Genomic DNA, 25,337 nt, shown 5'->3' with positions numbered 1-25,337 from the left:
CTGCGCTCAACAGATGCACAGCTTTCTCCGTATGATTAAACACAAGGAAAAAAAAACTCCAGACAAACTCTTGTGGCATTTGATAAAAAGGCAGAGTAGGCCTTTTGTCATTTCCCTTTGTTGTCCTCAACCCAATCTGCTTGCATGCCTGATGTCTTTCACTTGTGCCGTCACAACTTCTTCACATCGATATTGCATGGGGGGCCACCAAACAGAACCACCGGAATGCATTTGGCCGTTACTCGATAGCACTAAATTAATAAGTCTGATAACTGCTTCACATCTGTGAACTTTTTTTTTCTTAAGTTCTCAGATTTGTTTCACAAATATTTTATGAATTACTATTTTATTTTAATTCCGCGTCGGGATTCTAATGTAACTGTCTGTCACTCTCTTGCCCCCCACCCCTCCCCTCTCCCTCTCTCTCTCTCGCTCTTTCTCAATCAATCTCTTTCAGAGTATGATTTCCTCCATTGTCAACAGCACTTACTATGCAAATGTGTCAGCGGCAAAGTGTCAAGAATTCGGGCGCTGGTATAAACATTTCAAGAAGACAAAGGATATGATGGGTAAGCAGAACCGGGCGGGGTGGGTTTTTACAAAAAAAAAATCTGACACACACTTTTGTCCTTCACACACACACAAGCTCTAATACAATATACTATCGGACTAAGTGCGTCTTTGTCTCGGCTGCTGTCACATGAAGCGGCCCGACACATTTTTATCTTGTTATCTAATAATTTGAGATTACGCCGCACTATTTAGCAGCTGAGCTGACTTTGCTTTGATTTGATCCAATCACGCTGAAAACAAATGGAGGGTTAAGGGGGGCTTTTTTTTCTTTTCTTTTTTTTTTCTCCAACCAAGGCCCATTGGCCTGTAAATGGTCATTGTAGGATTAAAATCCCTCACACTTCAGTTGTTTAAGATCTATGTGTCTGCTAACTGCTTCACATCTATGTTGTTTTGGTTTCCCCTAAGGCACACAAATTGGATCGTAGCAAACTTATTAATAAACTTTTTTGCCTTATTAATAACATTTTTTTTTTTTTTGCATGCCTGCCTGTTATTCTGTCATTAATGTGCCTGGCTGAAATATTGACTTTTCGTGTTTTTGTGTGCCCTCCCCCCCTACAGGCATTCGCCAATCTTCCCAGCTGGAGGGCTACCTGGGCACGTGCGTCCTTCGCGAGAGCCCCCGTGCTAATGCGCTAGGTATGTTGACCACACTTGGTGTCACCCACTGGCAAAGTTCAAATTTCCGAACATTTTTCTGAACTTTTATCCAAAATACTCTCTTTCTAAAATATTTGATTCATGTAAGATTATGACAACCGGGGTGGCTTTGGAGTTGTATTGATGAATATATTCCAAATTTTCAATCCCGACTGATTTCTCACGTCACCTCAGCCCCTCCTTCACTTCTTCACCCCCGCGGCCCACATCACGTTGCCATTGTGTCTTTAATCCGGGGCCCTTTTGTGGCACCATTCCACAGGAGGACCTCCTCCTCCTCCTTTCGGGGACTGCATGCTCCTTTTCTCTATTCAATTTGCATGGCAATGCCCCCCAGCGCTAACACGCACACACATTCACATACAAGTCATGCCATCAGAGACCCGGGAATGGCGGGGATTACGGGAAAAAGAAGACGTGATTATTACCAGGATGATTTTGTTTTGTTGTTGTTGTTCCTCCCACTAACCCCCGTCACCCTCCCCTTCGTCATCATTTGTTTTTGACAAACGCTCAATAGACTCATCTCGGCCGCTCGCTTTGTGCTCGCTGACAGTCGAGAAACTGGCGCGACGACGGTGCGTATTTTTGGAAATGCTCCACGTGTTTTTTTTTTTTTTTAATCTTCATCATCTGCTTAAAATGTATGTCGGAGTGGCGTTTTCATCAGGATGTGTGAATGCCGAGTGTGGAGGTGTTCACGTATGAATGCGGCCCCCTCACTGAGATTTGAAAAGGCCGCATTCACGTCCAAAGATAAAAGCACAAAAATTCGTCATCCGCGGATGCGGCCGGTTAAGATCGGCGTTTAAACAAACTCCTCCCGTTAATTGCCGTCGTGGCCTCACAGCCAGATACGGTTCCTTCAGAATCTACAAAGCAAAGGAGACTCCCCAAATTCCATTGCGAATCTTCCACCCATTTATTTAGTTCATTTACTATTTTGAATTTCACATCCTCATTTCCTGTCCTCCTCTTCCCGTCGTCCCTCCAGCCGAGATGGACGGCCTGTCCGACTTGTCTCCGCCCGGCTCCAACCACAATCACAACCACCTGGGCTTCTCCCAGCAGCAGCAGCAGCAACAACAGCCCATCCCGGGCAGCACGGCGGAGCAGACCCCCTCGTCCCCCGTGCCCCCGCTGTCCCACGCCCCGCCGCCGCCCCCGCAGCACGGCGGGGGTCAAGCGGGCGGGCGGCAGATGCCCCCCGGCCTGCACCACCCGGGCCTGGTGTCCACTCCCATCAGCCCCCAGCTGGTCAACCAGCAGCTGGTGATGGCGCAGATCCTCAACCAGCAGTACGCCGTCAACCGTCTGTTGGCGCAGCAGTCGCTGTCGCAACAGTACCTTAACCACCCGCCCGTCAACCGCAGCTCGCACGCCAAGCCCCTGGAGCCCCAGGTGGGGTCCAACACCGAGGTGTCCTCCGAGATCTACCAGTGGGTCCGAGACGAGCTCAAGCGGGCGGGCATATCGCAGGCCGTCTTTGCCCGAGTGGCCTTCAACAGAACTCAGGTGAGTCCAACGCCTGTTTGAATTTCCATTACGATTCCCCAAGCCTTCGATGTGCCCCCCAAAAAAAACACATGATAAAAATCTTTTAGTCGAGCTTCTCTTCCATCTCCTACACAAACAACCTGTTATCTGTGCTGCTAGAAGAAGGTGGCCTTGCGTGCCGTCTGGGAGCTTGTCTTTGGGGGATTATTTATTAGCTCTTTTTTTATTTTTAATAAAAGCTGAGCTGTAGGTGTTGTTAGGGAAGCTTAAGGAGGAGCTGAGGATGTGATTTATGTCCAGTCATCAAATGCGGCTGCCCTGCTCCGCCCACACGCAATGAAAAAAAAAAACGACTTTTACAATCTCGTGTCAGACATCTAGATGTCTGATGTACGTGCTACAAATTTGATAGCCATCAGGTCGGCTGGTCGGAACTTGCCAAATTGGTCTTGAGATGGAAATTTTTTTGTTTTTATGAGAAAGCTCTAAGTGATTTGACAAAATCTATTGGGCAAGAAATGGCACTTCAATGGCAAATTTGGTAACCTCTTGTCAGGCTTTTTGTGGGTTTTTACTCGTGATAAACATGCCGAGCAACAACCTTCAGGGGCTGGAAAAAACCCCAAAAAAACCAGTTGACCAACTTGAACCAAAAATGGCCACTTGTAACCAAAATGGCGGACTTCCTGTGGCTTCTTGAGACTTTGAATTCTTTATATTTTGATCTACTCATGATAGACACGCTTACCAAATTTCATGTTGCCAAATGCAACTGCCTTGAGGGGCTGAATTATTTTTGCGTGCGTTTGTGTTAATTCCATTCTCTGGGGAATCCCTCAAAATTGCAATTGGTTTGATCCAAGAATAATAACAAGGGCCCAGTGTATAATTCTGCACTGAAGAGTCTACATCTTTTGTGGACATTTATTAAGAGAACACGTTCTCCTTTTTACACCAAACACCGCCCAACGTTTTGACAAATAAACTCACAAGTGGCTGAAAATCAGCACAAATTGCCTCCGTCAAATTGTTTTCATAGCAAATCACACCTATTGACGGTGAGAGAATTGCTCAGCGTGTGACCGAGCGATCCCTAAAAAGGGCCAATCATGCGCCACGGAACGCTATTTACCAGTAAACAAGAGGACATGCTGATTGCCAGCTGTGTCACACTTCTAAGAATATGTCCGAGATTGCTCGCAGGGCTTGGAAACCAGTTTCACTCCAATTTGGGTTTCTCTGATGTTATTTGAGAGTCTGATTTCTGTATACACCAGTTTTCTTCCCTGGCCTATGAAGACTTTGGTAGATTGTTGTCCCATAAGGGACAAAGCCAGTAGTAGCCAGCAATTCCTGCAACTCCTGACCACTTCCCACAACGACTCTTAATTTGTTTTTCATGAACGTTCCTTGTCCGTGTGTCGCCACAGGGCTTATTGTCTGAGATCCTGCGCAAAGAAGAGGACCCGAAAACAGCCTCGCAGTCGCTGCTGGTTAACCTGCGCGCCATGCAAAACTTCCTGCAGCTGCCCGAGGCCGAGCGTGACCGGATTTACCAGGAGGAGAGGGAGCGCAGCCTGACCGCCGCGTCCGCCATGGGCGCCGCCCCGCTCATCAGCACCCCCCCAAACCGGCCCGTTCAGGTGAGGCCATTCAATTACTCTCTCCATCAAAATCCATCCTCTGTAACTGGTGGAAATGAATCCAATATATCTGGCGAAATAGAAAAATATCTGAGAATTTTACCATAAATTCAATTTATGAAACACTGCAACACAGAACCGTTAGTTTTAATGAAATTGAGAAATGTGTATTTATATAATCATTGGAAATTTAATTAATGACGGTTCCTAACACATTTAATTATTTAATGGCACATTTATTCGTTTGATCTATTTGAATCTATATTTAATTAATAAATTAAGCAGTGAATTAATTTAGGGCATTTTTAATTAAACATTTCATGGTATGGTTATTTAATTTTGGCACTTTCGGCCCCTCATAGTCTTCTACATCTCCCGCAAAGAAAGCAATCGTGCTTTTTTTTCCCCCCCCAGTTAGCTGTTGTGCACTCGAGGGTATTAAGCCCAAATGTACAACTACACAACTCGAGTCAGTGATCCGTGTTGAAAGGAACACTACGTGCGAGGAGAAGTGCATTTGTCAGCAGCATCCTGCCGCCGAGAACAGCCCACAATGACTTCCTCTGTCCTGTTTTTCGCATAGTCGCCTGCCTATAAACCGTGCCCCCCCCCCCAACCCTCTCTTTTTAAATGGCTGCGCACCGTCACAGAAAGTCAAAAGTGTGATTGTGAAGCGGTGGAGCCGCGCTTCCACTTTGCAGCTGAAAGCTCATCTTCACATTCGGACTCGCTGTGTTGAAGTGTCAGTTCAGTCAACGGGAGAGAACACCCAAGTCAAAGAAGAAAGCTGTTTGTTGAGATTCCTTCTTTCAGAATCTTTTGCCAACTGACTTCAAAAAAAAAAAAAATCCACTTATTCATAAACGTCAATACCAGTCTGACACGACGATGCCAATTCCGCCTCGCTAGTTAGCAATAAAACACAACTGACTCGATCCATCTTTTTATTGCAGTAGTCTTTTTACCATTATTACCCCCCAAAAAAAAAAAATTTGTTTAGCAAAGCTGTCAAACCGGTGTCGTGATGCCGTGGAATGCAGTCCGCCGTTTTAATTTGCGGCCTTATTCTCCAATCAACAACATCAGTGGAATATCTGTGGGCTGATATCATTTAGCCGCGTGATTTAAAGCATGCTGACATCTCTCGTGTAGACCTACATGAGGCAATTCTCGCAAAAACACACACACACACACACACACACTCTTGGCCATCTGCCAGCCTCTCATATATGGTGCGAATATGCGCCCATAAATCATGCAGGGTGGCAATTGAGGCCGAAACAGAGGAAGGTTTTTATAGGCTTGTAAAAAAACACATGCGGAGGTATGTGGCGGCGCTCGTGCGCGCCACCGCCGCCGCCATAACACTTAACTCTGAATGACGAGTTCCAGTACCACTGTAACTCTTGCCCTAGGCCCGACCCGAAACCACGAACGCATCCTCAACGGTCCAACCCGTCATCACGCTTACATGAGGATGATTCATATGCTAATAGTTTCTCCGTTTTTATCAGACAACTTGTTGCCTCGTCAAAAGAATCTCGTCAAGAAGCAGCACGCCTTGAATGAAGATGATTTGATTTTGTTGTTTAATCCTTCCACGCCAGAACAAAGTCACAGAGTACAGCATATCAAAGTGTTGTTGGCAAAATGTGTGCGTGTGTGTCTTTAAAATGAATGGCCGCGTTGTTGTCTTTTGTGCAGCCACGAAGAGAAGACTGTAATAGCGTGCGGCCCGAAGACTGGAACCCTCGCATTCCCGTGGGCCTTTCTCCTGTGAGTAAAATAAAAGAATCATAACGATATTCTAAATAATGAAGAGAATTTTTTATTTTTTAAGTTGTTTTTTTTCCTATTTTGATTTGACTTGAGAGAAAAGAAATGACATGTTCGGTGTCTTAATAAAACTCGCAAATATTTTTCCTTTGGGAGCAGGTGAAGCCATCCCCTCTGCCCAGCGAGTGGAACGGCAAAACGGAGAGCTGCATCCTCAACATCAACTCTAACATCTACGACGAGATCCAGGGAGAGATGAAGAGGGCCAAAGTCTCTCAGGCGCTCTTTGCCAAAGTGGCCGCCTCCAAAAGCCAGGTACACACACACACACACACACGCAGGCAGGCGTCAGTTTACAAAAACACACACAGGGAGCCTCTAATTGAAGGCTTAGGATTTGAAATTGTTGATATTATTCTTCCCACACGGACGATTGCCCTCACACACTCGTTAAAAACTGGCAAAGACGTGCGACCGCTACCCCCTCACTTAGCGTTTTGACAAAGCCGTTCCACCCCCCCCCAAAAGAAACCCTAAAATAATGCGTTATTATTAAAGATTTTCTGGAAGAGTTCCACAATCGCGCTTGATGAAAAAAAACGAGGAGGCGGAAAGGGGGAATAGATCACCGGGGGTGTGGAATCATCCCGAAATATCTGCAAAGACTTTATTTTTTTTTTCCTGCTGATTAGCACGATTACACTGGCAGATTGCTTTGTTTGACCAAATTGAAGTGTGATGCACAAACCCCTGTTTTTGTGTTCAAAGACGTAAGGTTGGGAGGAAAAATGAAGGGGAGAAAGGGGTGTACGAGGCTTTTTTTTTTTTTTTTGCGGGGGAACGCGCTTGTGTCTGGCCGCCGATTCCCGCCTGCTTCATTGATGGCGGGCGGCTGTGAATGTGAATTGAGGAGCAGATAAGAAGTGTGCTAATTATGCCTGCGAAAGGGGGCCTAGGAGAGCACTTATCGCTGCCTCCATCTCGTAATGGGCGCTCCCCGGGCAGCTGGTACGCCCCCCCCCCCAACCCTCCCACCAACCAACCCAGCCGGCCGGCATTGCCACTTCCGCGCCAGCTCTTCCTCCCGTCGCCACCTCTGAACTCGCAACTTGACAATCTTTGCGGTTCCTTTGGTCAGGTCCGCAATCAAAACACACGGCATCTTTTTTTGCATCTGATAAGACGTTTGGAAACTTTCCAAAGGTGACGTAGTACGCCGATGAGACGCATCTTTGGCTAGTCCCGCGTGGTTGAAGGGGGAAGGAGGTTCCGCTCGAGTTTCACGCCGTGGGCAGACGATTGTACTTTTATTCACTTTCATCGCCGCCCGCGGTGTGGGTGGAAATGTGAAGCCCCCTTCCCCACATTTAGCGCCCTATATTTACCCTCCTCACACTCTCTTGAGTGCCGCACGAGTAATGATTGTTTTTCCGTTCGAGATGGCTGTCGAATCAATATCAAGCTGTTGTTTTGGCCAAACAATTTGAATTAGCGTATCATAACTCACTTTTTCTGTACCCTTCTACCTGGGTACCACAAGCTTGCGCCTTAAAGGTGCCAAACGGGAGCGTGGTAAACCGATTCCGAAATGGATCCCCATGACTCATGACGCTAACACTTACTACGACTATAAATCACCGACGTGAGGACTCGAAAGGTGACGTGAAGAACTCCCTGGTCTTTAAAGTGCGCTGGATGGAAATGCCACATTGAATGTGTGGGTGAGGGGCGCGCAGTTAAAGGCTGGCAGAGGCCCGCCCGCGATGGTTACGAGCCTTGAGAGGGGAAAAGGATGGCAAAAATCCAACATCCCCGCCATTTGCCCTTCCCCTCTTTTTCCCGAAACACACGCGGAATACAATGAGGCCTGCACATCGTCCATATTGTGCACACACACACACAGTTGCATGCATCAGTAGACTAGTGTTTATCGCTATTCTACTCAAGAGAGAACTAACCCACCAGAACCACCGATATGCACCACGGATAGTCGAGAACCGAACACACTGATGTAACAGAACTGTGCCAGGCCCCCCCCCCTCCTCCTGCCCCCAACCATTCTTTTCCAGGACCCCCATCTGGGCTTCCTGCCAGTCGGGCCCATCCTCCACTCTCATCCTCGTCCCTGAATTGTGCTTCTTCAAGATGGACCATTTTGAACGGGACATTGCATGGAGAGTAGTCATAAAATTGGACTAATAGATTTAGCGTAATAGAATTACAGCTCCGATATGTTTGTCGTGTCTGCCGTTTAGGTAGGGTTGCGATTGGTAGCATGGAGGTAAACGGTCGTTTTTGTACCTTTTATGACTGGACAATGGACGTCGCCATGCCAAAAAAATAAGAACGCCATAGACCCGAAGCATACTGTTTAGAAAGTGCCTTTTAAAATCCCAACAAAGCTTTATTTTAGTCTGATTGGTATTCCCACAAACACTTGCCCCTCCACAAATTAAAATTCAAGCTCCACTTTTGACTTGCCAAAGTCGACGCCTCTCCCATCTGCAGTTGAGTAAATAATCGCTATTTGCAGCAGTGCCGCTTTTCGCTTGCGATCGAGCGCCTTGTTGTCATTGGCAGGAACCAAAACGACTCGTTTGCTTGGCAGGCTAAAATTGGGTTGGGTGGGGGGGCGACACAGGTTGTCTTGATGTGGAGGGGCGGGGGGCTAAGGTTCGAGTATCGTTCATTCCTTTGACACAACTTTTATGTCGCAACATTCCCGACACTTCCTTAGAGGAATTTCACAACAGATGGAATCAGAGTCCCTCCTGTTATAAAACAAGCACCCTGGGAACCTGGGCTCAAAGCCCTCCGACTTGTCAATGACCAGTAGAGACTGTCGAGCCGCTCCACCAGGACCCCCCACCCCCCACCCAGGCCCCACATGCCTCCCCTTCCTTGCTCATTCTCCCTGGAAGAGGCGACGCTAATTAGCCAGGCTCTAATGAGACAGAATGGCACTGATCTGGTCCACCAGAGGGGGTGGGCAAGGGAGGTGGTGGAAGAGTAGGTTGAGAGTGAGGGTGGGGGGGCACAGGGGGTGGGGATAGGGGGGGCTATGCCATCTGTCGCCCTGCACTCGCCTGGCATGGCAGTCCCAAGAGTGGAGGGAAGGGTGCGGGCGGGGCGGCCATCGGTCTGTGGAGGGTGGAGGCAACGAGGGAGAGGGGGTGACGACATAGCTGCAACTGCTGCCATCTTGTTTTGAAAATGACTAATTGGTTGGAATCACTTTAGTGGACTGACGTGATTTGTAGTTTCAGTGTGTGTGCGTGTTGTGTGGCATCATGGCTTGAAAGGAGTGATTAAGTCCTCCCTTTTTTTTTTTTTGGCGGGGGTGTTTCATCTGCAAGGACTTTTTATGGCCTTAGTGGTCAACTATCACCCTAAACGCAAATTTCCAAATGTGGTGCATATATTAGTCTGCATGTCCTTTGTGCTTGCTACAACTCGACAGATATCTTTTTTTTCTTTTTGTCATCTCTCATGGCCTGTTCCGGCCTCCATTATCTAAATGTCATTTTATTTTGAAAATGAAGGAGACTTTTAACAACATGACTAGAAGAGATCACAGTTCTCTTTGTGCCCGGCATTAATAATAACAACAACAATATTAATAATCTACGTTTAATAACCGAGCCCGTTCTTGTTGTCGGGGAGTCGCCGTACCTTGCTGGTAATGTTTGCAGAGCCGTAAAAAATGAGGCAGATGAGAGCTGGCAGCCCCGAAGGGGTTCAAAAACAGGCAGCATCTGTTTATTAATTTATTCATGTATTTATTTATCTCCCGCTTGCTTATTAGGTTGCCATGGGAACCAAATTGTCTCTTATTGCAGAACTAGAGAGGCAGCTGTCTGAATAATTAATTTAGGGAATGAATTATCCGGCAAACGGCGGCATCCTCCCCTTCCCTCTGAAAATGAGCCTCTCTTTAAATTGTTTAATGGACGGTGGAATTCCCACCAGCATGTTTTTTTCTCTCTCCCCTCCTCCTCCTCATCTTCCTCATCTTTTTCCTCCTGCCGTCACCGATCGTGCTCATAGCACTTTGTGACTCCCCTGTCATCTCGCTTACGCCACCTCTCACCCCATCTGTCGACTTTGACGCGTCACTCCTCGCCTACCTACCTCCCTCCTCCGAGGACGACGCCAACCCCTCGGGGGAAGGACTTCCTGTTCACGGGCGGGCGGGAAATAATCTGGACAGTAGAGGAAGAAGTAGCTCGTGAGTTTGACCAGTAGCTTTACAGAAGTGTATGTTGGGCGGACGCTTTAAAAAGGTAGAAAGGAAGAAATAGCTTGTTTTGTGTGGTCTTGAGATTTCATATCTTTTTTGTCCAATCAATTCTCACCCTCGATGTTGCCATGTCAATGGAATCTTCCCAGTAGCAATCTGCACACATGAATTCTTTTAATAATAAGTAGTAGTAGCTCTTTAAGAGGCCGCTAAAGTCCCTACTGAAGGCCCAGGCACCAAACCTGGCGTCCATCACTGGTTTAGCATCACTAGCTAGCTCATCCTCCTCGCCTCTCCTTGCCTTGCTCGCTCGCCTCCTGACAGACCACACAGGGCTTGTTCTGAAGCCCATTCCCGCTAATCTGATCAGGCAGGCAAATACGCCGGGAAAAGCGCTTTAATGATCCCCCTAATTACCTCAAGTCAATACCAACTGTATTATTAGACTCAGGGAAAATATTCCATTAGGGTGCCCCCCGTGGGAGCGGCCGCCCCCGCCCTGCCCGGGCGCGCTCTCTCGCCACCCCCCCTTCCCCTCCCTCCCCCACTCCATGCTTGTAATTAATTTTATGTACACACGCAGGAATGCACAAGGTCGCACCTGCAGCCCGGAGCCGCCCGACTCGGAACCGCCTAATCGGATCTGTCATAATTACCATGCTGCATGCTTGTGACACACGCCGGCAAATATTTCAATTTAACTACGACCCTGCGTGTGCGTGCGCCTGTACGTGTGCGCGCGCCTGCTCGGGGAGATATTAAGGCCGATAAAAGTGCTCATGATGGTGCTTGTGTCCACTCTCTTCTCTGTCTCTGCTTCCTCCTTTGCCTCTTAACGCATCATCGTCATCATCATCATCACCATATTTTTGTCTCAAATCATTACACAATGTGTTCCCTGCGTAGACATCATACCAAGGAGGGCCTTTAAGTGGCCATTTCTGGACTCTGCTGATATTTTGGACCTAAATGCCACAAGAAACTCATTTGTTCAAATTTCAAAGGATAGGAAATGGAATTGCAGTAAATTATTATTATTATCGTTCCCCCTCTGCTGAACACTTTAAACACATTAAAACGTATTAAAACGCTCTTAAACTTATTAAAACACACTTTTTCCAAAAGATTCCTTGTACGCCTCTTTTCACTGTCTGGAGACAAGACACTTTTTTTTTAGCACAGTTCTCCAAATAAGAGGCAATTAAAAATTACAACTGTATATTGAAACATCAAGTTTAACAAACGTCTGCTAGCTTCATGCTAACATGTAATGCAAAACTCCATTGACTGGCTAATGAAGATTAGCGTTGATGTTAAGCTAATCATACCAGTGTAACATGCATTCAATGTGCGCTGGAAGAAAACTTAAAAGGATCCCATTCTGTGCTAAAACATGAAACAAAATCCAACTAGCCTCCACTGTACAATGCGGCGACTTGAGTGCGGGAAATGAGAACATAGTTTCCATTGGTCTATTTTTTCCCCCCAATACTTCGAATGGTATAAAAGTAACATAATGCTTTATGACATATTAATCAAGGAAGCGCTCTCTGAAAATGCCCAAAAAACAGGGAATTTCCAAGTTAATATTATTAAATTAGCATTTAAAAAGAAAAAACATATTTAGGAACAATTTCTGAGTCTAAAATGCGTTTGATGAACACTGGAAGCAAACTTGTCAGCCAATTCCAAACACTTATTGAGCTGACAGTCAATTTGCTGCTTCTCTGCCGGCTCCTAATTCAATAAGATCAGTCACGATTTATCATCTTAATTACGCTTTGATATTAGCAATTAAAGCCCGTATTTGAATTAAATCACACCCCGCGCCTTAATTGACGGAATCAGACTTTGCGTCGTCGTTTGTGTGTTTGAAATGCAGCTGCTGTTGTTGTTGTTGTTGCTTCATCGCCGCCGTGTTGGTGCATTTTTATCCTCCATCTGCCCGACTAGCGACACAAAAGACGATCAACAAAACTTTTGTGCTGCCGCAACGTCCCCGAAAAAAGCTTTGGGACTCGAAATATAATGTACGGCGTCGACCGATAATCATCCAAAACACATTCATTGCGCTTTATTTACAAACATTGCCCCCCGAAAATACATTTAAAAAGAGAAAATAGCACTTTAATGTACTTCATAAAAACATAAACAGTAATATTAACTAAAGGTGCAGCGATTAATCAATTATTCAACAACTCATCAGTGATAATCGATTAATCGTTTAAAGACATCATGCAAAAAAAACTGGCGATTACGCCTCCAATTGGCCCAAAAAAAAAATAATTCTTGACGAAAGCTTGGATTTGATACCATTCCCGTTGTTCATCGTATGGTTTGAAGGTGATTGTCTTGCGAACATTGGTGTGAGCTGCGCAGGAATAAAAGATGTGCTTAAAAATAAGTGTAGCCACGCAGATGTTTAATGTGCTCCATTTAAGATGAACTGGTCATTTGCCTTTGGTTATTCTTTATGCTCCATCTGCTTCTGTTTGCTTGCCGAAACCTCCGCCCGACCCCCTCGCGTTATTGGCGGCGGCGGGCGCTGACGCAAGCCGCCTGCCCCGCCGAACCGCCGCGCCATTGTTCTGCCGGGAGCGAGCGGTGACACGTGCAAGTTGCGGCGCGTCATTGTTGTCAAGTCAGACTATTGTTTCCACGGGGAGAGGTCGCGACCGCTGGCGGGGACGATGGCTCGTCACGTAGGGCGGCGGTGAGACTCCAGCCTGGCAGGTTCTTGACTCTATACAATTAGATGATTAGTTTGAAATCAACACCTTGTTGATTGTCATGAGTCACTATTTAATCCTGTCTGGAAGACGGAGCTCATGAGTCAGAATTCCAATGTGCAGTTTTACCCATCTGTTAGTCCTCGTGGCTTTGTTTGCCATTTTCAGACAAACACCAAAATTGTTATCTTTGACACATTGGCCGGTCTCGGTGGCCATGGCTAAGCTACGCTAAAATCATGAATATTTGAATGATGTAAAATAATACAGCAGTTCATCCGAGGCTAGATGCATTTCGACGCACCGCCCATTTTTGCTACGTTCACATAGCAAGACGAAAATACCGACGCCCCTCCCCCTTTCCTCCGCTTCCCTCTGCAATTATTGCTTATTGTGGCGGGAGATGGGCATATGGCACGCCGCGTATGTGGCGGCCGTCCTCAGCAGATGGGCGGCCACTGTGGCGGAATCTTATTTCCGAGTCGGCGCACGTTAGCCCGCGCCGGAGCGGGACCGACCGGTTTGCGCGTTCCCCCTTTTTTTTTTTCCGATCTAACATTTTTGTCTGACTGCACTTCTCTTGGAGCTCGGCCAGGTCCAAGGAGACAATGAAACACGTCTGTTTTGTTTTTGGTTTGTTTACCTTGGAGGAGCTCATCATTCCTTCCGTTTCCTCATTCTTAGCAAGAGCACACATGGACTGCAAACAACACATTGTCTAAGGTTGTTGGGCTGACTAGCAGCAAAAATTAGCCTGCTGATGTGTATCTGTACTTTTTTCATTTATCTTGCAGGCCGAGGTCAGCCAGATGTGCCCGATAACGGGCGAATGCGATTAGATGGGAAAACTCTGCGCGGGTGCTGCTATTTTGGTTAGCAACAGAGTGCCATGTCATAGCTTTCATCTTCTATCTTTGGCTCGGATCGCTCGCCTTTCTTTATGCGTGACTTGAACGAGCAGAGGACTACGTCTAGCAAAAAAACGGCAAACTGATGGACATCTGTCGGCTTATTTCATTTATCCGGCGGGCGGTCGAGGTCAGCTTGATGGAGCCGATAACGACCAAATGAGATTAGATGGGAAGGTGTTTGTGTGTGTGTCTATACTAGACTGTGTGTGTGGTTGCGTCATTGGCCAGCTTGTGACTTCACCTCTTCCACATCATCACTCTGAATTCCACTATTGTCCCAATTGAACCACAAACGACCCGCTGATGTTTTTACGTCGGCGTGAACTCGGTCATGCGTGGGGGGAAAAAAAGTCCGCATTGTGCTTTCTTGACGCCCCCCGTTTATTAATTAGATGGCGGTGACCCAGAGGATTACGGTGCAATATTGTGGCAGGTGTGCGCCAACATCGCACGATAATCCCAAGCTGTCGCTGCTTATTGCTGGGATGAACCTGTTTACGGTGTTCGGGAGCTCATCACTTGTCTATAGGAGGAGGATTTCATACCTCTCTAGGTCACCTGGAGCTTTGCGAGTACCGACATCAGGGACTTGATCTTCACTTTTGATAAAAACTCACACCAGTCATGTAACTTCAGATTTAATACAATAAGGAATAGGCACGGCAACTGGTGAATCATTTTGTCCTTACTAAACTGGTTCCCGTTGTTTTTTTTTTTTGTCATCGGGCACCGTGAGAACTTCACTCCTTGAACTTGAATCTGTTATTAATTTTGGGGAATTCCCACGCTTGGATAATGAGCGCGATATGTGCCGTGTGTTATGTTTTGTTTTCGACAGCATGTCAGAGATGCTGTGACTTATTGGTGTGACAGTTCAAAGTTTTATATTTTGGAACGTAATTAGCTAGCTAAGTAGCTGTTGTTAGTTTGGGCTAACGCCTTCTAGATCTTGCCTTCTTTCTGGAACTGAATCAGGCATGGTGGTTTAAAACAAAACACGGCAAATATTAAATGTAGGGATTTTATACTGAAATCAGTAACTTTCCGAGGTCCGGGAAGTTTTGGGGCAGGTTCCGCACATGACTTTGGATCCTATTTTAATTCCAGGAAATACAAGTTACAAAATTTTTTTAAGCGTGTCTACCTGCGAGCTACTAGACGTAGCGTATACTTAGCGTTTAATGAAATGGACTTCCTGGCAGGCAAGGGGAGTTCCCGCCGTGTGGGCTTTGATTGGCTCTGCTACTTTGGGTTTAATCCTGCTGCTTTGCAGAGTGTTTGAGTTGGATTACGCCGTCACAGGCTCGCGTTGGACAAGACAAGTGTGTGCGTGTGTGTGTGTACGTGTGAGTGTCTCCTCCCTCACTGCCGAATCAGCTGAAAGCACAGACGGCCCAACTGGAGCACGGTCCAAATCCCTCTGCATGCAAATTAAAAAGGCAACAATAAATGTGGCAAAAGAACAAGGTGGGCACGGAGGCTTTATGGCCCCTCTTTCTCTTTCTTTCTCCCGCCTCCTCCTCCTCTTCCTCCTCCCTCTACGGTTTGATGAGGCTTACGGGAGGATCTGGAATGGGACGCGCAAAATGCTGAGTTATCTCCCGCGTGCAGCGTGTGTGCTCGGCTGCCACGACGGGGCGTGCATGGGAGAGCGTGCACGAGCCGGCTAGCTAGCCAATGAGCGAACCAGCGCCGCCTATGTAATCCGGCGGTGAAGAACACCGGACGCCAGATTACCTCAACGGCCGCGCTCGGACCAAACCGGTCCTTAATGTTCTTAACGGACATATACTAAGTGGTGAAAAAAGTTGGGAATTGGACTAAAATGGCAAAAAATTCCCCACAATAGTCTTTCTTGTAATTTACGAGTGTCCCGATACTATTGTACGAGGACTTTTTGTGACCGTGCGCTTTTTATTCCTCGATTGCAGGGTTGGCTGTGCGAGCTTCTGCGCTGGAAGGAGGATCCGTCTCCGGAGAACCGGACGCTGTGGGAGAATTTGTCCATGATCCGCCGCTTCCTCAGCCTGTCGCAGGCCGAGCGCGACGCCATCTACGAGCAGGAGAGCAGCGCCGGGCAGCAACATCACAACAACGCCGCTGACAGGCCGCCGCACTTCTCACACATCTCGGCAGACCAGCTGCAGGTAAATTACGGCGCACTTAACTGATACATAGCTGGAAAAAAAAAAAAAAAATCTCAGTTCTTGGAAAAATATGCCTTTTCCACTCCCGAAACTTATTTTCACCCAAAATGACTTATTCTGCATTCTTGAAAATAATCACCAAAATTTATTTTTTACCCCTTTTGTCTGAAAATCTTGAAAAACATGACTTTATCATGGAAAACTTTTTTTTTTTTTTTTAACTGCGTCAAGTGTTGTGCAAACACGCTTGTGGAACATCACGTGTCCAGGGTGTGACTCACTCACTCATTCAAATCAAAGCGTGAGCGTTTGGACGGGTCAACAGGCAGCTCCGCTCGCCCACTCAAGAGCAGAACATTTTGACAGTATTGTATGTTTGAAAAAACGTATCATTTTATGGCTTCCCCACCAGCCCCACTGTCAGTATAACATTAGGTCCGGCTTGAATGGTTTCGTAACGCGGTGCTTCTCGTCGACAGCCTCAGCACCAATCGGCCCTGTCCCTGCAGCACCCGTCCCAGCCGCTCCCGTCTCAGCAGCCCCCCTCGGGCCCCCGCCTGCCCCCTCGCCAGCCCTCCACCGCCTCCCCGGCCGAGACGGAGGACGACGTGGTGCGCAGCCTGGTCAAGTCGCGCGGCGGAAAGATCTCCCTGGAGGCGCTTGGCATCCTGCAGAGCTTCATCCAGGACGTGGGGCCGTACCCGGACGAGGAGGCCGTCCACACGCTGTCCGCCCAGCTGGACCTCCCCAAACTCACCATCATCAAGTTCTTCCAGAACCAGCGCTTCTACGTCAGCCAGCCGGCCAAAGGGCCCAAGGAGAGCTCCCCCGCCAACAGCGGCGCCAGGAGCGGCAGCTGCAGTAGCAGCAGCGGCGGCGGCGGCAGCAGCCCCGCCGCCTTGGACGAGGAGCCCTCGGAGCCCGGCGAGGCCCTCAAGGAGACGGAGGAGAGCACGCAGACCAACGCTTTTGTGGTCAAGACAGAGGAGCAGCTGGGTCGTGGAGGCCCTACACCTGTTATGGAGCAAGCTCATGACTAAAAGTTACTGACTGGGCTGGACTCTTGATTTTTGCATTTTGTAAAAGTATTGTATTATTATAATGATGATGAGTAGGACTCACTGTAAAGACTCGTCTGGCATCATTTTGAAACCTGCACAAAAAAAAAAAATGTGGAAATCGTCAGTACATCTTTATCCTGGTAGTGGAAGTGCCCGAGTCGTTTTGGAACGCATTATCTAAACGAGAAAAATCCACAAGAATTGAATCTTTTCAGAATTTTTTTTCTGATTAAATCATTGCAAATTATCATAACACCAATGACTGACAATCTACATAGACCCCCACATAAAATGAAAAAAAAACTATATTCTTTTACATTTTATATTTGTAAATTAAAAATGACTTGGGCAATTACACCATAAGGGGAAAGATTTGCTAACTGCACTCATCTTTTTGGACGTGTCCACACATAGTCCATTTCAGTTTAGTATTTGGTCTGTCCACATAAATGAGTTTTGTAAGATTATACCCACCCCCACCTTGCAAGAAAAAGATGACTTTAAAAAGGATTTTCAAAAATGATTTCGCAAAATTTCAAAATGTTTGTTCCCCTTAGTACGTGTGGACGCGTCCGCGCACTGACTTTACTTTCCTTCTGTATTGGAGCTTCTAATTCAGTCAGGCAAGACAAATTGACACTGGTTTGACCCACTTCTTGATTCCAAGGACGATTTTGGTGTTTTACGTGCATAATGATTTTTTTTTACAAAAATCAAGGACCGAGTTGTTTGACAAGGCCTTAAAAGATGTGTCACGTATTAATATTATGATGACGATCACCAGGCCAACACTCCTGTGGGGCTTGCTGACGATGGAACAGAATCTAAGGAAAAGTTTCTCTCTACTGTCTGTGTATAAATGAATAGATGTGATATATATGATCAAACTATGCCAGCAATGCCTTGTACCACACGGTTCCTTTTGCCACTGGAACACACGAGAAATGTGAATGACGCCATCTTATTTATTTGCGGTGTTGATGATGTAATTGATGTTTTGTTTCTTTTCAACATTTCTACCCCACCATCTTTTTTCTATTTATACACGGACGGACGGACGGACGGACAACAACAAAGTGTCTTAAAAGTTTTCCATAGCAGAAATGTGCTTTAAAGGTGGCCTATAATCCCAGAACGATTTAGAAGAGAAAAAAAAAGCGCAAGGGCGAGTGGCACTGATTTCATGTTGTATGCAATTTTTACAAGGATCATGCAAATAAGCTTAATAAGCGTCTAGAGGGAGAGAAAAAAAACTTTATGCAATCTGTGTGGAAATCATGTGCGTCTTCCTTTTTGGTTAACGAGCTAATTGTGGGGAACAAATGATTTTCCTTTGTTTTCGTTTGATTCCGACTTTTCGAAGCCGAGCGGACGCGTTTGCTCCTCTCGAAAAAGATGGCCATCAGACTTTTGATGTTTGTAAAAGTGTACATAGCACACACACACGCACACACATCCACACGCATCAATGTAAATAGAGTGCAAATGTGCTGAGCAGAGAAAAGTCTGTGGTGCCTCTCTTTCAATCAGCTTCTTCTTCTGCATCTTTTTCGTGCCGAGTGTGTGTCGAACACTCGGGACGCGCCGGCGGGGTGGTCAGCGTGCACTACACACGCTTGTCGCCTGTTTAGTAACCGCCGCGGTGTGCGTACAAGTTAAGTCGGTCCTTGCCGGCCTTCTATTGATGTTCTGCTGTTTTTTTTTTTTTTTTTTTTTCCATGAATAAAAGCCACAGTGAAAGCTTGCTAGTGTTTTGTCTTTTGTTGCATTTTCCACTGCAGTAGGTGGTGGAATCAACATACACGCACACTAATGATGTGCATTACAGTTCTTTTAAGTGAACTGAATCTTTGTTTCTTTTCAGTTCAGCTTTGGCCATGATTTTTTCCTGAATGAAATGGCCTGTTATTAGGTACACCTGAAAATGGAGTGTCCGAGTGATGTCACAGATACACCAGCCAATCAGAAAGTTGCCCTCGTTAAACACACCTGCGTGAAAAGTTTTAGCCACTTTCATGTCCAAAAGAAGCTAAAAGTTTTCACGCACCTGCACTTAACGAGGGAATCCCTCGGACACTCCATTAGGTACACCGCCATTTTTAAGTGTACCTAATAACAGGCCACTTTATTAGGGAAATCTCATGGTCAAAGGTCACAGGTCTCAAGCTCCAGTCCTCGGGCCGCGTTCCAACATGTTTTCCAAGTGACCCTCGTTAAGTGCAGGTGCGTGGAAACTTTTAGCCACTTTCACGTCCAAAAGAAGCTAAAAGTTTTCACGCACCTGCACTTAACGAGGGAACCAGTCGGCCACTTCATTAGGTACACCGCCATTTTCAAGTGTACCTAATAACAGGCCACTTTATTAGGGAAATATCATGGTCAAAGGCCACAGGTCTCAAGCTCCAGTCCTCGGGCCGCGTTCCAACATGTTTTCCAAGTGACCCTCGTTAAGTGCAGGTGCGTGAAAACTTTTAGCCACTTTCACGTCCAAAAGAAGCTAAAAGTTTTCACGCACCTGCACTTAACGAGGGAATCACTCGGACACTTCATTAGGTACACCGCCATTTTCAAGTGTACCTCATAACTGGCCACTTTATTAGGGAAATATCATGGTCAAAGGTCACAGGTCTCAAGCTCCAGTCCTCGGGCCGCGTTCCAACATGTTTTCCAAGTGACCCTCGTTAAGTGCAGGTGCGTGAAAACTTTTAGCCACTTTCACGTCCAAAAGAAGCTAAAAGTTTTCACGCACCTGCACTTAACGAGGGAATCACTCGGACACTCCATTAGGTACACCGCCATTTTCAAGTGTACCTCATAACTGGCCACTTTATTAGGGAAATATCATGGTCAAAGGTCACAGGTCTCAAGCTCCAGTCCTCGGGCCGCGTTCCAACATGTTTTCCAAGTGACCCTCGTTAAGTGCAGGTGCGTGAAAACTTTTAGCCACTTTCACGTCCAAAAGAAGCTAAAAGTTTTCACGCACCTGCACTTAACGAGGGAACCAGTCGGACACTTCATTAGGTACACCGCCATTTTCAAGTGTACCTCATAACTGGCCACTTTATTAGGGAAATATCATGGTCAAAGGCCACAGGTCTCAAGCTCTAGTCCTCGGGCCGCGTTCCAACATGTTTTCCAAGTGACCCTCGTTAAGTGCAGGTGCGTGAAAACTTTTAGCCACTTTCACGTCCAAAAGAAGCTAAAAGTTTTCACGCACCTGCACTTAACGAGGGAATCACTCGGACACTCCATTAGGTACACCGCCATTTTCAAGTGTACCTCATAACTGGCCACTTTATTAGGGAAATATCATGGTCAAAGGCCACAGGTCTCAAGCTCTAGTCCTCGGGCCGCGTTCCAACATGTTTTCCAAGTGACCCTCGTTAAGTGCAGGTGCGTGAAAACTTTTAGCCACTTTCACGTCCAAAAGAAGCTAAAAGTTTTCACGCACCTGCACTTAACGAGGGAATCACTCGGACACTCCATTAGGTACACCGCCATTTTCAAGTGTACCTCATAACTGGCCACTTTATTAGGGAAATATCATGGTCAAAGGCCACAGGTCTCAAGCTCTAGTCCTCGGGCCGCGTTCCAACATGTTTTCCAAGTGACCCTCGTTAAGTGCAGGTGCGTGAAAACTTTTAGCCACTTTCACGTCCAAAAGAAGCTAAAAGTTTTCACGCACCTGCACTTAACGAGGGAATCACTCGGACACTCCATTAGGTACACCGCCATTTTCAAGTGTACCTCATAACTGGCCACTTTATTAGGGAAATATCATGGTCAAAGGCCACAGGTCTCAAGCTCTAGTCCTCGGGCCGCGTTCCAACATGTTTTCCAAGTGACCCTCGTTAAGTGCAGGTGCGTGAAAACTTTTAGCCACTTTCACGTCCAAAAGAAGCTAAAAGTTTTCACGCACCTGCACTTAACGAGGGAATCACTCGGACACTCCATTAGGTACACCGCCATTTTCAAGTGTACCTCATAACTGGCCACTTTATTAGGGAAATATCATGGTCAAAGGCCACAGGTCTCAAGCTCTAGTCCTCGGGCCGCGTTCCAACATGTTTTCCAAGTGACCCTCGTTAAGTGCAGGTGCGTGAAAACTTTTAGCCACTTTCACGTCCAAAAGAAGCTAAAAGTTTTCACGCACCTGCACTTAACGAGGGAACCAGTCGGCCACTTCATTAGGTACACCGCCATTTTCAAGTGTACCTCATAACAGGCCACTTTATTAGGGAAATATCATGGTCAAAGGCCACAGGTCTCAAGCTCTAGTCCTCGGGCCGCGTTCCAACATGTTTTCCAAGTGACCCTCGTTAAGTGCAGGTGCGTGAAAACTTTTAGCCACTTTCACGTCCAAAAGAAGCTAAAAGTTTTCACGCACCTGCACTTAACGAGGGAACCAGTCGGACACTTCATTAGGTACACCGCCATTTTCAAGTGTACCTCATAACTGGCCACTTTATTAGGGAAATATCATGGTCAAAGGCCACAGGTCTCAAGCTCTAGTCCTCGGGCCGCGTTCCAACATGTTTTCCAAGTGACCCTCGTTAAGTGCAGGTGCGTGAAAACTTTTAGCCACTTTCACGTCCAAAAGAAGCTAAAAGTTTTCACGCACCTGCACTTAACGAGGGAATCACTCGGACACTTCATTAGGTACACCGCCATTTTCAAGTGTACCTAATAACTGGCCACTTTATTAGGGAAATATCATGGTCAAAGGTCACAGGGCTCAAGCTATAGTCCTCGGGCCGCGTTCTAACATGTTTTCCAAGTGACCCTCGTTAAGTGCAGGTGCGTGAAAACTTTTAGCCACTTTCACGTCCAAAAGAAGCTAAAAGTTTTCACGCACCTGCACTTAACGAGGGAATCACTCGGACACTCCATTAGGTACACCGCCATTTTCAAGTGTACCTAATAACTGGCCACTTTATTAGGGAAATATCATGGTCAAAGGTCACAGGGCTCAAGCTCCAGTCCTCGGGCCGCGTTCCAACATGTTTTCCAAGTGACCCTCGTTAAGTGCAGGTGCGTGAAAACTTTTAGCCACTTTCACGTCCAAAAGAAGCTAAAAGTTTTCACGCACCTGCACTTAACGAGGGAATCACTTGGACACTCCATTAGGTACACCGCCATTTTCAAGTGTACCTAATAACTGGCCACTTTATTAGGGAAATATCATGGTCAAAGGTCACAGGTCTCAAGCTATAGTCCTCGGGCCGCGTTCCAACATGTTTTCAAGTGACCCTCGTTAAGTGCAGGTGCGTGAAAACTTTTAGCCACTTTTACGTCCAAAAGAAGCTAAAAGTTTTCACGCACCTGCACTTAACAAGGGAATCACTCGGACACTCCATTAGGTACACCGCCATTTTCTAGTGTACCTCATAACAGGCCACTTTATTAGGGAAATATCATGGTCAAAGGTCACAGGGGTCAAGCTCTAGTCCTCGGGGCCGCGTTCCAACATGTTTTGCAAGTGTGTATTTGACTACTTGTTCTTTATTTACAGAACGTAAAACACATATACATATTGTCATACAAAGCAGTTAACCAGATTTGTTTTCATGCCCAAAAAAATACAAAGGAATAAAACACCAGACAAGTTAACAGGTTTTAATGTTTAGTAAAATAATAAAGTAAATTTCAAACCAGCAATCTAACATGAAATTGCAATAGATATATTGGATAACAATATTTAGGCGTATTTAAGTGCTATAAAAACAAGATAATCTCCCCGTTGTTTCATAACGGCGCATCCCTTCATGCAAGTTAGCCGTTAGCTTGGAGAAAACGTGCATAAAAGAAGTGGTGTTTCAGTGAGTGGTTCTTTTCCTTGGCAAATCGTAAATCGACATTCTGGCTTACATAGTTCACGCCAGGAGGGAAATGCAACACGTTCACTGACTGATCCGTTGATGCAAGGGAAGGAAGGCAGTTGACCCATCGTCTCAGTCGCGAACGGGGAAGTCCGGATTCGTTCACTCACTGTTCTTGCGATCAACTGGAAATGCAAATCACTCACCCGTCCGTTCAGTTGTTGAACGGGAAAAGCAAGTACCACAGGAAGAGTAGCACTCATTGCCATAGCTAATGGGGAGCCTAAATAAAACAAACAATTCACAACGCGTTCGTGAACCGGAAGTTACATCATTTTCTTCGTTTTGTTTTAGGGTGAGGTGGCACCAGCTTCAATGCACAATACTGACACCTACTGGTTGAAGTCATATGAACTAAAAAAAGAATTTGTTCGCTCATTTGTTCACTGAAAAGATTCGGTCTTTTGAACGAATCGTTCACTCACGAGCCAACACTAGCACACAGCACGGACAGGGCAGGCGATAAAAAGTGGTGGGGCACCATGGGAAAATATTGAACAGATCTAATACAATAAACCAAACTTTTGTTTTCTCTGTTAATAACCGGGGGGGGGGGGGAGCAAAATGTTTTCTTCTCCCTAAGGGTGGCATCACAGAAAATAATTGAGAAGGACTGCATTACATACATTACATACATACATAGAATGATTGATACATGGACGGACGTTGCATCAATAGACTTGTTTGCTGGTCACAACGATGATGGACTTTGCGGTCGTGTCGTCAGACTTGCGATGGAATGTCTTTTTGCTTTTTTGCAGGCCTGAGTGAGCTTGCCATGGCGCTGGAGCCATCTGCGCGCCTTAAACCTTCTCCGCCGCCGCCCGAGCAAACACGTCTGATCCCTGGCAAAACAGACATAATGAGCAAGAGCACCTCGACGCCGCTCGGCTTGTTTGTCAGCGTCTTCACCTCTCTATTTGTATTGACAGATATTTATTGATATTTGTTTGTCGGCGGGACGGGGACTGAGTCGCTCGCTAATTGAAAAGGGGAGCGCGCTGAAAGCCAAAAAAGGATGACACTTGACTAAACAATGGCAGCTGAAACATACATGAATTCAAGTCGAAAATTGAACAATTGTATTAAACAAAAAATTAAAGAATATCAACCCATCCATCTTCTACCGCTTATCCGAGGGCAGCAGCTTCAGCTGTGACTTCCCGCTCCCAAGCAGCTTCGTCCAGCTCGGTCTGAAAAAAAGCATTTTTGTGCCTGTTGATGGCTTGTCTGTGTAGTTTTGCAAACAAAATATTCCATTCAGCGTCAATTGTGCAGACGCCCTGAGCACATTGTTCCCTAATTGACGTATTAATGAGACAAGAGCAGCTATTAGCACTCACGACGATGACAACGTGTGCGGTGAACAATGGTGCTGAACTTGTTTCACTTGCAACAAAGGCTTCTCAAACACTTCATGCTGAGTAACTGCAAAAACGTGACCATCAAAAGGTAATAAGGAAGAAAAGAAAAGAAATAAGACAGTGAGTGTCCCTGGTTGACAGCCTGGCGTATGGTTAAATAGAAATAAAATACTGGCTGGCCTATGCTCAGAATTGTTGCTGGGTTTGGTTTCTTCGTGTGGTCGCTTGGAGGAAGATGTCTATCGTGACATGATGGCACTTCCCGCTTGACTTCCTGTTGCATTTGGGCACAGTCCCGAGGGCTTTCGGTTAGACGGCCAGGAGCGGACTCGGCCAGGAGCGGAGCCGCCGCCGTCGCGCTGACCTGCGGGCGCTTATTGCATTATTGGACTTCATCTGGAGATAAAGCATCAGCGAGTACCTCTGCTGCAGATTCTGGCGGGCCTGCAGTCCATCACGGCTCGACGTGAAACTTGATTTCCGCCAAGGCCAAATGATCCTCGACTGAAAAACAATCATAAAACCCCCAAAAATTGGGCCAGGGTTAAAAGAATTTTTTTGTTTAGTCTGCTCAAAAAAAAAAAAAATGCCATAAATATTTTAATATTTAAATGAGTTTGAGCATTGTTAATAAAGTCACCCAACAGGCGAGAGTCGGGCTATTAATAAAACTCTCACGACTAACAAGCGCGCTGCTGTTGTCCTCTCGAGCGTCCTCTTGTCGCTCGTTGAACCCGCGAGCTCCTCTTCGCGCTCGTCCATTCCCAAGCAATAATGCGCCGACGCAACTCGTCGCCGCCGCCGCGTCGACACTTGTGCATTGACCAAAACAGACTCGACAAGCCTCGGTGCGC

At 46.4% G+C, this 25,337-nt stretch overlaps 1 protein-coding gene and 1 long non-coding RNA gene across 31 annotated transcripts in view; one reads left to right on the top strand and one right to left on the bottom strand.

Annotated features, from left to right (window-relative positions):
* satb1b (SATB homeobox 1b) overlaps positions 1 to 18,984 on the top strand; it is a 53,929-nt gene extending 34,945 nt beyond the window's left edge. For 4 of the 6 annotated variants that reach the window (XM_088386760.1, XM_088386763.1, XM_088386758.1 and 1 more), the window contains exons 6-13: positions 458 to 569; positions 1,138 to 1,215; positions 2,231 to 2,751; positions 4,164 to 4,376; positions 6,081 to 6,152; positions 6,309 to 6,467; positions 15,964 to 16,179; positions 16,659 to 18,984. In XM_088386760.1, coding sequence (XP_088242886.1) covers positions 458 to 569; positions 1,138 to 1,215; positions 2,231 to 2,751; positions 4,164 to 4,376; positions 6,081 to 6,152; positions 6,309 to 6,467; positions 15,964 to 16,179; positions 16,659 to 17,219 — 1,932 coding nt within the window. In that variant the 3' untranslated portion in view covers positions 17,220 to 18,984. The remainder of the gene's footprint in view (positions 1 to 457; positions 570 to 1,137; positions 1,216 to 2,230; positions 2,752 to 4,163; positions 4,377 to 6,080; positions 6,153 to 6,308; positions 6,468 to 15,963; positions 16,180 to 16,658) is intronic. The other 2 variants (XM_088386762.1, XM_088386761.1) reach the window with 2 other exon arrangements.
* A 3,858-nt stretch (positions 18,985 to 22,842) lies between these two features.
* LOC148391689 (uncharacterized) overlaps positions 22,843 to 25,337 on the bottom strand; it is a 48,616-nt gene continuing 46,121 nt past the window's right edge. For 8 of the 25 annotated variants that reach the window (XR_015860786.1, XR_015860778.1, XR_015860792.1 and 5 more), the window contains one exon: positions 23,971 to 24,987. This is a non-coding gene — a long non-coding RNA (uncharacterized LOC148391689). The other 17 variants (XR_015860787.1, XR_015860781.1, XR_015860783.1 and 14 more) reach the window with 16 other exon arrangements.

The sequence above is a fragment of the Syngnathus floridae genome, chromosome 10, assembly GCF_059516105.1.
Source record: "Syngnathus floridae isolate MCC-2025c chromosome 10, RoL_Sflo_1.0, whole genome shotgun sequence".
Lineage (NCBI taxonomy): Eukaryota > Metazoa > Chordata > Actinopteri > Syngnathiformes > Syngnathidae > Syngnathus > Syngnathus floridae.
This window is presented reverse-complemented; position numbering and strand designations above follow the sequence as displayed.